Consider the following 13,837-nt stretch of genomic DNA (forward strand, 5'->3'; position numbering starts at 1 on the left):
GCTCACCTCTCAAGCGTGTCAAGGTCCCTCTGGATGGCATCCCTTCCCTCCAATGTGTTGACTGCACCACACAGCTTGGTGTCACCAGCAAAATTGCTGAGGGTGCACTCAATCCCTCTGGCTATGTTACCAACAAAGATGTTAAACAGCACCAGTCCCAATACTGACCCCTGAGGAAGACACTCATCACTAATCTCCACTTGGACATCACGCTGTTGCCCACAACTCTTTGAATGTGACCATTCAGCCAATTCCTTATCCGCTGAGTGGTCCATCCATCAAATCCACTTCTCTCCAGTTTAGAGCAGCAAATTGGTTTTGCAAGGGCATCCCTGGCTTAGGGGGAAGTCTCTTCCTCCTGTGGGTCCTTCCCATTGCAAACTTCCATCACCCTTCATTATTGCTCCCCCTCTCCCTTCTATGTGTGCTGCTGGGGGAGTTTTTGGCTGTGTGGCTGCAGGCTGTGGGTCCGCTGCTGACTGTGCCTGCAACCCACGCCAGCTCGAGCCTGACCTGCATATCCTTCTGATAACTGCTTACTGATACGCTTTACATATAATTAGGAGTCTCAAACAGGAAAGTCTTTAGAGAATACAAGTTTGCCTCAAACAAACCACAACTTGAAAACAGAAAAAAATACTCGTTACAAACAGAAAAGCCTGAGCATTTTAAATCCTCACCCTTTTCTTGCAGTTTTGAAAATACCGACTGACCCATGGTCAGAAAGAGCACAGTCCATGTTAAAAGTGATGTTTAAGAACTCCGAAAAGCTTTAACAAAATAATGGCCCAAACAAGTGACAAAAACATCTGCACATAATGAACAAAAACACTTGGCTGAGGAGCCAAGTTCTAAAAAAGGAAAACGAGAAGTGACTTAGAACTATTACAAGGGCTTGGTAAAAAAGCCCAAAATCTTACATATAATGGCATCGCTAATTCAAAAGAAAAAAAAAAAAAACAAACCATATTTTTTTTGTCTAGGAGGAAGTGAACTACTACATCAGCACTTGTTTCCAGTGAGACCGTACTCACTGGAACTGGGTACACAAGTGCATTTGTGGACAACAAGCACTATGACTAACACCACCAGCATGGGAAAAAAGCTCTAAGAATTCCCTTTTCTTTCAAAGCAGGGAAGTACCGGTTACAGTTTCCTCTTCACCAAGCAAGAGCAGCAGAGTAGTAATTAGGTCCCAAAACAACAGTTAAGAGTAGCTGCATGTGGCTACCACGGACTTCCTCAGTGGCAGACAAGAAACCCGACTCTTCCGAAGAGCTGCGTTGTTGAATATTGAGCTGTCAGGACTGCAGCCACCCGCCGCTTACTGCGAGGGCATACCAAGAATTACTGCTCCAGAAAGCAAAGCAAGTCCTTAACAAGGTTAACTTCTTTCTGGCAGCTGAAGTATCAGTGTGGAAGACATAATACAAAGAAATCAGAACTGGCAGCCTTAATCGCCATTTGTTTCCCCACCTAAGGATGACGAGGGTATGCGGCTAAACTGCAGCTGAGACACTCCACACCACACCCTCTTCTGACAGCAGCCCGTCCCTCCCCACCATACCTCAAATATTTTATTGCTCTATCCAGCAGTACAAGGATCAGAAGCACTTCCATCTTAGCTTTCCCTGTGTCTACAGGTTGCATGCGCAGTTGGCTTCAAAAGCACCAAGGCTACAGCACTGCTGACAGTGCTGGGGGAAAAGGGGCAAGGGTTTGCAAACAAAGCCTTAACCAAGGAAAACTGCTAGGTAATGTGCATTCATTCTGCTTACTGTGGCGAACAGGCATTTAAGAAAATCAGTTTCAGTTTTTGAATTGAGAATACTGACATACCCTGCTGATTTTTTGATGTGCTCATATAACAAATGAGCTTAGAAAGGACAGCACATCAGCATTCTCACTCCCCAAATTCGATCTGACTTCTACCCTGCTGTTTTGTTTGTACTGTTCTTCCAGACTCCATTAAAGAAAACAAGACCAATTTAGAAATCACACTTTATGATCTAGTTTTATAAAATGTAAATAAAAATGAAATTACAGATACACAAATAGACACTGAGCAGGCTGAAACCCAGAAACCAAAGGGCCAACAAGCACACTTGCAGCTTGTGGCTTTGCTAACTGAACCTGTGACTTGTAAAAGGTTTGCCTTCTACCTTAATATGAGCTCAAGCTAGCCTTGTGGCCCAATCTCAAGACATTGAGATTTGAAGGGTTAAGATTTTACATTTTTGTCTGAAAACAAAATGGCCTCTCTACTTTTTTCTGACCCTGCTTCCCACACGCTTCCCACATGATCTGCTTTTACCCAGTCTACAAAATCAGCAGGAAGTTGATACCTGCTCAGATGACAGTCATTCTTTTATAGGCTATTCTTTGCCTCTCAACCAAACCATAGAATGTAAGAACTTGTGTGTTTTTCCAATTTACTTTTGCACCATTCATTTCGATAAAAACATATTGTTGCACGATCTCTTTAGTATTTGCATAAGATCCGAATGCGTATATTCTCCAGTTTACTCTAATTATGCTATTTCATTTTGTTTGCGGGTAAGTTCTGGGTATTCTCTCATTCAAACAGAAATATTGCAAGGAGCTTTTTTATCAAAGTACTCAAAAGTAAATAAAAAGCTTCTGACTACAGCACTTACAAGGACAGAGTTAGAAAAGTCCGAGGTGAAAGTAACATTTAAATGTACTTCCTGTAGGCACTCCAAAGCAGACTGGCTGCCTTGATCAAAGAGCAGGATTTATCACTACTTACTAAAACGGATAAGGCGATACAACTGTAACAGCACACATTAAACATTTGAGGCTAGAGGGAAGAAACCAGAATAGCCATGCCCCAGTTCATTCCATAAAACCGCACCACCTCTCCTGCTGCAAACTACATGAAAGGCATAGATACTACTTGGCCTTCAGTGCACAGGCAGTTATTTTCAAGTTTAAGAGGACAGAACATAAGCTTTCTATTTGTAAGTTTAACAAAGTGACCAGCATGAAGGAGACATGAGGACACGACACCAAACCACAAACGTCCCCTCTATAGAGAGTCAGCTATGCTTGGGAGACAAAGAAAGTGGCCAATACCACTCTTTTCTCAGTTTACAGCTCTGTACGAGTTCACCTTGAATAACTGCAGGGTTGTCAAAAATATCTGTTACAAAACTAGTTATTAAATACAGTAGTCAGATGTGTGCAATGTATGCAATGCTTTGGATTCTCCAGCGCAGGCATTCAGGGTTAACAGAAAGTGGTAATGAAACAAAACAGTGCAGTTGGAAGATTAAATGTAAAAACCTACCTTTTGTAGACTAGTTGGGTTCAACTGCGTTTTGTCAATTATTTTTATGGCAACCTAAAGGAAGAGTTCATAATCAGTATTTTCCATGTGAACAACACAGCATTATTACAAGACGGTCATATCCAGCAGCACAAATTGAAAACATGAATGTTATGCAAAAAACACTCAGTTTCTTCAGCAAATTATGTACTTGTATTTAAAGTAAAAACATTTGGAATTAACAGCTAAAGTGTAATCTACTTCTACTGCAACAAACTAAACAGGAGAGTGGAAAACACACACCACACCCCCCCCCAAGTATTTTAAGCGTATTAAGATGAGAAGTTCCATTTAGTCTTTTGCTTGACATTAAGACCATCACACTTACTACAGTGGAACCTCCAACACCAGACAGTGCCCAGATAAGAGAGCAGTAATAGTTACACAGTGTAATTACACAACAGATTACACAGTACTGACCGAGCATTGGCAGTTTGTGAAGATGGTTCTAAAAGCAGAGATATCAGAAAAAACTGAAAGTAATTCCAGACAGATTTGGCAGGAACTAAGTTCACCTTTGGAAATTCACTGAATATTTGTACCAATGTGCTCCTTGATGGATATGAAAAGAATTATCACTCGTTCATCAAGAGAACCCTACTGGTTGTAGCTCAACAATTTGGGCAAGTTCATTCCTTTACTGGTTTTCATTTTTTCATTAAACACTGCACAGAAAGATGAAAGAAGAACATAAAAATTTCACAAAATAATCAAAAGATAAATTCAGTACCATGGTAACCAGTCATAACCTGAAGATTTGAGGCAATGAACAGGCAAAAGACTAGCTTCAGTGCAATGCAATTTGGATACAGGATTGAGTTAGAACAGGAAACGTGAATCTTTCTAGAATTACATGCCAACTGGTATTTTTCCTTTCTAAATTAAAGACTAAACATACCAGAAGAAGCCAAGGAGATGGTGCCTCTCTAAGAAGCAAGATGCTGCAACTCAGCTGATTATAATACCTCGTTGGTGCAAAGCAAGGGATTTCAATTCCCCTTCAATTTTTGGCTCAAACAGTAGATGCTGCTACTCCCCATACCACAGCTCCTGTTTCCTTGTGTCTCTTTGTGCTATCTTTATCATCTCATTAACCTGGTGTTGGTAACATACGGAATTAAGAGTATCTTACATCAAAGCAAATTCATATCCCTACATTCAAGCACAAAAACACATGGATGGATCATCATGATGGAGAGAGTAAGAGGGGAACAGAGCGTTCAATGCTTGGGTGCATCACAGAATTGTGTGACGGATATGGTGTTTTCTGAAACTGAGCTTCAAGATTTATTTTGAGCCCTTCTAGATGCAAGATATGATGAGACGTCACCAAGAAATCATCTAAGAATACTTTTGCTTTGGGGAGTATTTTCTTCTAAGGTATGCTACTGAAATTAAAGATCACTATTTCCAGAGGCAAAATTCCATTGCAAAACGCCTTGAGAAATCACTTCAAAAATACAAATAAACACATTAAGCAATAGGTATTTTTGTATTAGCAGCTGTGTACGAAACCAAGAAAGATTTTTATCTCTACCTTTATGCCTGTTGAACTACTGTCATGAAAGTAACAAAGTTACTCACTTCCTGCAATCTCTTACAAATCCGTGCTGGGCATAGGATAACCACTGCCCTTGTCAACAGTAGATGTTATTTCAAAGTCAAGTGGTGTCCCAAGACTACCCATACCGCATGCTTGGTAAGTGCATTCCACTCAGAAAAGGCTGCAGTTCTGTATTCTGTACCGATTCTGGTCAATCTTTGAAAGACGTAAGCTTGTTTCCACCCACGAGGTCTTAAGGTTACTGGGTTTCTGCAAAACACAGCTCACGTCTCTCACTTGTGCACTGGTGCCAGATGATCAGAGAGGTCTCTGACACAGGCAAACAAATTCAGCCCTGGAGATACAGGCAAGGTACACACCTCAGTTTTCTGAAAGGCAGACTCACAGGCCTGTTTGGTGCACTAATTACAGCCTTAGAGGCAGGATGAATTTAGAGAATTCCTACCCACATGAACACTGAGAGTACAATGTGTTAACACTGGCTGTGAGAGCTTGAACCCATCATCAGAACAGGCGGCAATTTCAGGTGCCTTGATAAGGTCTCTGAATCACAGCCAAAGGGAGCCTACCCCCAAGAATAGTTCTGGCAAGCCTGAGAAAGAAAAACCTCCATTTTACTAAGCATAGTTAAAAAGTTCAAATTGCCTTCCACTTTGCTCTCTTCACACAAAGTGAATACAGAATGGTTTCAAGTATTGTGTGCTATGGCCAATGCTGGAGGAACACACGTCCACCTACACTGCTACACCACTGCATCAGCAATTATATTTTGTGTGAGATCGTTAGTAGAATTAAAATTAACTTTGCTTTCACCATTCACAATACTATGACTTGAAACATTCCTCCTACATGACTTGAATGAGGGAGTTAAAGCAATCAGAAGTTAAGACGCTGAGCAAATTGGCCAAACTGCTACCATTCAGAATGTTTTCTCGCTCTTAAATTTCACTTTTTCCAAGAGAAGAACAGAAAGAAGATGACAATAGATTCCCTGGAGTCAGACTTGGATCCTGAAACAATCCTGTCTCACTAGGAAACTTCAAGTTCCTGACTATTAATTGAACACATGCTTTTAATGAACAGAAGGATCCATACATTTTTGGCTGTGATTCCAACCACCCCAGTAACAGCAAAAGGTAAGTTTTCTCTCTTAAATTAATTTTGCAAGTATGGAAAACTTGCCAGAGGAAATAACCTTTGATAAATTACAACAGAAGATCCATAGCTTAAAGTAAAAGAATTAACAAAAGCAGATTTACAGTGAAGATTTTTTGTTTTGAAAGGGCAGACAGACTAGAATAGTACTTTTCTAGACAGAGGATCTTGAAGGAGTGTTTCCAAACACCAGCTCTAGCGCAGTGAAACTAACCCCACCTCCATACCTCTACAGTGAGAAGGCCACACACCTCTTGGCAGGACAATTCAACCCATTCAAGTTAGGCTGATCTTCTGATCACCCCAAAAGGGCTAAACATTTCTCCCTTTCTGTAATTTGAGGCTGGGCTCTTAACGTACATGCTGCAGACACACTGAAGATGGAAATGAAAGAGAGCCCTGGAACTCAGTCCAGTTAGAAACATGAAAGCTGTATCTCAAACAGGAAAATTCATACTGAAGGACTCCAGATATAAGGAGACGAGCAACTACCCTAGCAGAATGCTCGAACAAACATACCATCCTCCCGAGAAGTGCTGATCTGCTGCATGATTTAGAAGTTAATCAGTGCAGAGATATAAAGAAGGAACTGCCATAATGTGTAACTGAATCAGAGACTTAAAAGAACATTAAGAATAGCCACAAAGATAAGAAAAAGAAGATAAGTAGGGTTCAAATACAGCAAGGATACAGCAGAGATTAAAACTCATTTAAGCGTGACTCCCAAAGCTAAGTATTTTATTTTAGGTTTTGGTGCATAAGATGGAAAAAAGAAGAGGAACAAAGACAGGACAGCCAGCAGGAATGAGTGTGTAAAGCAGGAAAACACAGGTTCCGGAAGATGAGTGCCGTTTAGCTGAGCCTAGACTGAGAACTTTATCCCTGAATTCTGAAGAGTGGAAGGTTTAAAAAAGGGGAAGGGGGAGGAAGGCATTCCTGTAGCATGGATTTCTAACATCTATCAAGAACAAAATGGCAGCACAGGTTTGAAAATTATCTGACTTAATTTTTTTTTTTTTTTCCTAGTAGAGCCATTTACCACAAAATTCTTGAGCTCCAAACTCGCAAGGGGAAATAAACAGAAACAGACAGAAGGGTTAAATGCAACACATTTTCCTAAGTTAATTCTGCCCTATTGAAACACACAATATGTGACTACCTGGACTACTGTAAAGCCTCATTTAGGAGGATGCACAGAAATTACTGAACTAGATAAGCTGAAATGTGCACAGAGGTTTTTTAATTAAAAGAAATGGCTAAAGAGATACCAACTTGGAAATAAATGAGTAAGAGTTTTTCAAGGACGAGACTTGGGACCAATCTTGCTTAATATCTGTATCAGTGGCCTTGGCACAAGAACTCAAACCATAATGATTAAGTCTGTTGAAGGAATTAAAAGGCACCATCAAATACACAGAAAACTGATATAAACAACCTTGGAGATGAGTTAGCAAAGCAAGTGAGGTTCAACAAAGTACAAAGTGCTGCTGCTCATCACTAGAAACATCAATGTGACAGCTATGAAAAACATTAACACCATCTAAAGATTGATCAGATAAATACTTCTGTAAGGGCATGAGTAAATTAATGACACTGGGGAAATTGTTATGCAGAATATTGTGAACAACTCTGGTCATATAAATCTAAAATATGCAATTATCATCAATGTTGTATAGTTCACCTACCAGGAAGAGAAACTTTTACTCATGTCTCTTACAAAGAGAAAAAATAAGTTTTAAATACCTTCAAGATATTCCTATAAACTAGCTTAATTGTTAGCTTCAAAGGAATGTTACTCATTCTAGGTAACCAGGACCAATGGCCACATCCTGGAAAATATTTAGGCTCCGAACTGATTGAATGACATCTATTTCATGAGAGTTAAAGAAACTTAGTACTTGAATCTTTCCAAATTTGGCCAAAGATTTTACACTGTCGCTTTATTCGTTGAAAATTCAGACAAAAATAATGAACCAGAGGTCAACAGAGAGTTATGTGCAAGTAAGGAAAATGTACTTCAATTTTTGCAAAGCAATGTGTGACACATGACACCTACCTCCAAGTCCTATACATATAATAATAGCAAAGCAACACTAACCAAGTACCCAAGGACTTGCATTTCCTGTGTTAAGTATCAGTAGAAAAAGAAAGGAACTTAAGTGGAAAGCAATTAATCAACAACTTACTCTACAAAGAAGCACTGACTTTAACACCAGAATACATCTGCTGATCACCAGAACTGTCAGCTTACAAGAAACAAAAACAAATAAACAAAATCCCTCCCAACAACTCTTGCAAACATATGTCCTCTCTGTTCCTCCTAGTGCTACTGAACTCAGTATTAGCTCAGAACAAAGAAATTCCCTTGAAGTGCTGCAGTCAGCCACATAGCTTTCTTTAAAAGTCCTTACTGGTATCAGCAAACATTTACTTCATTAGATGGTTCAGCACGAAAAGGTCAACAAGGTGTTTCTCCCTCTTTCAGGACGTAGAGTTGCTATTAATAAAACAGCACCAAGAAACACTTGTAACAAGCTTCTTGCAACAAGCAAGCAGGACTTCACCAAATCAGAACCATCATTAACTGCAAGTTATTAATTACACTGCAGAAACTATTTATGGAGCTGAGTTAGACACTATGAAGAGATACAGGAGAAAGCTTGTCTACACCACACAACACTGAGCAAGACACACAAATTGGCTCTGAACAAACTGGAGTGTCTTCTCAAGGCTGCCCAGCAGTGCATATGCTAACAAAACTCCTGGGAGAAACATTGCTTTGGCAAGCAAATACTGTGCTTGGGCTACTCAGATCATAATCAAGAAGATGTATTAGTTCTCATTCCTGACTTCCCCTCCAATACAGCCTGCACTGTGCAGTACAGAGACACCAAGAGGCAGTGTTTGCAGCAAGCTTAATTGCTATATATCAAACCCTTTTTCAGGAACAGAGGATTTAGCAGAGAATTCTAGTAGCAAACTTGAACACAATTCAGTTGGAGAGGGACTTGTCAAAAATACAAATTTAAGAGACTATTTTCAAGAGAACTTGTTTTGTAATAACAACTAAAAGATACAGTTTTCCATTTTTATTCTACATGAGTGGCAATCTCTCTAGTAAAACGTGCTAAATGTTCACCTGGATGATATTATTCTAAGAGAACCTGCATACCCACTGCAATTCACTACTGTTTATGTTCATACCACTTTACCTCTCTGCCAGTTAGGATGTGCCTTGCCAGTTTTACTTTTGCAAAATTCCCCTTTCCAATCGTTTTAAGGAGTCTGTAATTTCCAATATGTGGCTGCTCATCTGTGCAGGAAGCTATAGAGTTCCTGCAGCGAGCTCCAGAGCGCCCAGTCCGAGAGGAAACTTCCTGCCGTCCGTCTCCATGGGACGTGTGCTGCAATAAAAACACACACAAATAAGGCTGAGAAATAAAGACAAAACACATCAATTATGAGAAGCATACAACATTCAAAACTGTTAGCAATGCCTTTGAAGAAACCTTCAGAGGATCCAACTCACGCTCCAGATTCACACTGAACTTTGCTCTGACGGGGACAATAAAGAGGTTCCCAGTTCAAAACACAATATCCATTTCATCACCTGGTAAAGACCAAGTGGAACATCACCTGAACTGCAGCAACAATTGAGCGTTTTTAAGCAACCTGCATGGACTGAGAACCAGCTATAGAACATGGATGCATTTGGTATTATTTCCCATCTGCATTACTGTGCCTAACTAAAGCGGGAAAGCCTTTGGAAAGGAGACATGAACAAAGCTTTTTCAAAAGCACGCACAACAAAATGTTCACCTTTACTGGACAGTTTAATACTACTGACAAAATAATAAAAGGTTTGTTTTCTCTTGTACTAGTCTCTTGTTCCTACAAAACCTCACGACTGAAAATACGCAGGACAGCCTAGAGAACAAGGGAGGAAATCTTCCCTAATGTATAGAAAACTCAGATATCAATAGGCTGAGCACCAGTTACGGAGGTCTCAGACACTGTCTGCAACCTGTTAAGTTCCCTTTACTCAGTTTCCCTGAACAGCTATTAATTGTAAGAATGAATGGGTATTATCTCATACCTACAACAGCCTTTACTCATTAGATCACATGGTTAAAATACCAGTATTTTTTCATTTCCTGACAGCCTGTTTATGAAAGAGCAGGTCCCCTCATGTTCTCAACTCATGATTGAGCTCTACACACCAACTTCACTGAAGTATTAGTTAGAAATACTCAGAAACCTGCAAATGTAGAGCAAACATCTGTCTATACAGAATATGACATGCTAAATTCACAGACACCCCAGAAATGCCAGATCTTGCTCTTCTACTACTGCTACTCTTGCTGAAACCCAGCAGGGATAACAAAAAATCTGGCATGCAGCAACACTCGGTCTGAAAATCACTGTCACATAAGAATATGAGATCATAACCCAAGAGCTAACAACCATTATGGAGGCACAAATGAAGAAATCCACGCTTACATGACACTTAGCAAGTTTCACACTCTATTTAGTAACCTGATGTAACCTTGTGACCATAAACTCTGGCATCTGGTTTGTTAATTCAAGTTCAATGGCTGTGATCAAATTATTTTTAAAAACACATTAATTTCATTTAAGAAATATTACTGATAGAAATCTACGGCAACTCTTGCAGAATTGTTTCAATAGTTACTATTTTAAAAAAGCCACACACAAACACATGGTGCATATGATGTTTTAGTATCAGTCTGGCTTTAGCTTCTCCTTACTGCCTTGCTACTGCATTGTCACCAAGCTCGTACTTCCCATATAGGTACTTAATTACTATGATTGCATTAGCCCTTCACTTTAATAAGTTATATTGAGCTCCCTAAACAGGCTGCTGTAAGAATCATTAAAGACAGGGAAATATTTCTTACAGTTCTTTTCAGAACCCTCTCCTGTTTTTCCAACATGTTTTTGTGGGGCTCATGCTAGAATTGGACATGCAGCAGAACTAAATACAGAGAACACATCTTCTGTTCAACACTCCACTGATTTTACATGGACAGAACTAGCCTTCCTGGCAGACCACCATCTGTACCTGACCACCCAACACTGATGCTAACTCTTTTTAAGAATTATTGCTTCCCATTCCCTTACCACATCTAATAACTTTTCATTTCTGGTTCCTTACATGCATGATCTCACCTTTGGCTGAAGTAAAATGCAGAGTTTCCTTACATGCAGGTTATTACGTGTTCCCAATGATTAGCCCATCCTGCCCTATTTAATATTCTAGCAACCTTTATCCTATTTTTCAGGAGCAGTTGTATACATTTCTTCCAAACCACTAATAACTGGCACAGGAACAAGCAGCACACCCGTAACAATATCCAGCAAAATTTCAGTGCTTGATAACAATTCATTGTTCTCAATAATATCTCGAGACATAGAACAACCGGGCAAGTGTTTCTCAATAACACTCAAGGAGAGGAAGGACAAGAGCAATTGCTCAGGAGAAGGAACTACTAAAGCCAGTGAAATCCTGTATTGGTAGTTCCACTATTTCGCATGCCCTTAATACCAGGCTGCTGCTGCTGGTTGTTCAGGCCACCTTAACCACCCTTGCATGTACTGGCACGGCAATGCCCATCCTTTATACTTCCCTGCACTTTGACTTCTAACAAACCTTGCAGTAGCACACAATGCAGAGAACTTCTCTGTCAGCTCCTTTGGTACCTTCTAGTGTCAAATTATTCATACCAGCTAGAAAAAAGCAGCAACTGCTGATGCTAGATGCTAACAGACTCCTACATTACTACCCCAGTGATCAGGGACTGGGATGTTCTGTACAGGGCCACAAGGATATTTCTTGGATATATTAGAGGAAGGCTCACTTTCAGTTCAAGTACAGCATCCCAGAAGTACAGCTGTACTACTTACATTGCACTTCACTGAGCTGATAACCTATCTTGGTAAAAGAAGTGTATTACAACTATTTAGACTATAGCCCTTTCACACCCGGGCATATGGCACAGGTACACAAGCTGGCTTCAGCAAGTATCTGCATCTGCGCTGCCTTGTGCTCGAACTAATAAGCTGTGTTAGACCTGAGCTAGCTTATGAGGCAGTTGAGATGGAGGCATCAGGTACCATGTATTCCCAAACCAGAGAACCTGCATGCGGATTATTCAGAACTGATCTTACTCACATCCTACTTTACGTAAACTGTATGAGGTAAAAGAAAAGAGTCCGTTATACTAGCAAATTCTATTCCACATAGTAAACCACCCCAGCTAACATATCTTGAGAGCTTCACTATCCTCTGTTGAGGAATGACTTCTTGTGCCCTATCATATTTTTCATGCTTTCTAGCTTTGCGCTTACCGGGAGGAACTAACAGCTGTGAACTCATTTGGACTAGCGTTGATAAATTTAACACAATCTCCTTGTATGGAGGTTTCCATTTCCACCCTAACCCAGATCATTTCTTTTTAAGAATATGACCTTTTTCAGCTGTGGTTTTTGAATTTCAAGCTGCGTGTTCTTAAGCAGTTCAGTTCTCTCCAACTGACTTGCTCATAGTCGTGCTTCGCCCTGTAAAAATCTGTCCATTTGCAATCATATTTAATTCAGGCTTTATTTCACAGAAGTAAATCTATCAGCAAGACTCCCCTCTGTCAAACACAAGATTATTATACTGAACAGAACACAAGCTTTCAAAAACCTGCAGAAAACAGCTTCCCAGTTTCAACAGGGATTTTCTTTTGATTATGGAAATGAAAGAAGAGGACTTGGTATCATACAGTACTAAAAGGCATGAACTCAGAACCAAGTAAAAGTGTTTCTACCACCCAAATAATTTTCAAGAAGCCATGATAGGTAGATGCTGTCAGCAAAAAACAAAAATATAGATGGTCCAAGAAAAGTTTAAGTCATGCATTGGCTTGTATAGCATTTGGTTGTAGTCAGGTACTTCCCAGGGTAGACAGATAAAAAGCAAACAGATAAAAAGCTCCCACCTCAGCCCAGAGGAATAGTAATAGCATTCTCTGCTCTCTGAACTGAGATGTAGGTAATTTGTCTTTTCCCAAGGAGACCCTCAACTCTGCAGATTTTGCCTCCCTCATCCATTGACACCCAAAGATTCTGTTCCATTTCAGGCTTCTTTTCCATGTCCACCTTTATATGGCTTCAATAAGAAATGGAGTTTGTCCTCAAAACATGAGATTTAAAACAAATGTGTTCATTTGTAGTAAGTTTCCACACAATGTGGTAGGCAAGCTGTATTTCCTGGACACGCGTTCTGTGCAAGGGTAACGCTCCCTTCAGGACACTCACCATGGCTGAGTGATTCCCAAAATACCTGCCTTCATGCAAAAAAAGACCATTATACTGCAGATGGGGAACTAAAGAAAAGAGACATTGTGCAGCTTCAAGCTAACCATAGTCACCATCTCTTTTAAAAGAAAAGTCTCCCGAAATCCACTCATGACAAGAAAGCACTTTCTTCTCTATCTTGGTATGCATCAGGTTCCATTTAAAAAAATCTTATAAATACTGTAAAGGGGGTGAGGTGGTGCACACAGCAGGAAGGCTCCCTAAAAAAACCTACCAATTTTCAAGACAACAAAACAACCTCTCTCTCTCTCTCAAAAAAGCATTCTCTTCCTCCCCCCAGCCCCACCCTGGTATTACTCAACCCAGAAGGAAATGGAGTAAAACATCTCCATTTGTGAGAAACCTTACTGCGAGGGAGGGACTGAGCCCAAGACCAACTATATTTG

At 40.1% G+C, this 13,837-nt stretch overlaps 1 protein-coding gene across 21 annotated transcripts in view; it reads right to left on the reverse strand.

Moving 5' to 3' along the window:
- The window catches only part of MARK3 (microtubule affinity regulating kinase 3), a 62,387-nt gene that overhangs the window by 39,566 nt on the left and 8,984 nt on the right, over positions 1-13,837 (reverse strand). For 19 of the 21 annotated variants that reach the window (XM_030481266.1, XM_030481269.1, XM_030481263.1 and 16 more), the window contains 2 exons: positions 9,281-9,472; positions 3,311-3,364 (listed from right to left, as the gene is read on the reverse strand). In XM_030481266.1, the coding sequence (XP_030337126.1) occupies positions 3,311-3,364; positions 9,281-9,472 (246 nt within the window). Of the gene's footprint in view, positions 1-3,310; positions 3,365-3,864; positions 5,248-9,280; positions 9,473-13,837 lie in introns of those variants that run through there. The other 2 variants (XM_030481273.1, XM_030481257.1) reach the window with 2 other exon arrangements.

The sequence above is a fragment of the Strigops habroptila genome, chromosome 4 (genome assembly GCF_004027225.2).
Source record: "Strigops habroptila isolate Jane chromosome 4, bStrHab1.2.pri, whole genome shotgun sequence".
NCBI classification, from domain to species: domain Eukaryota; kingdom Metazoa; phylum Chordata; class Aves; order Psittaciformes; family Psittacidae; genus Strigops; species Strigops habroptila.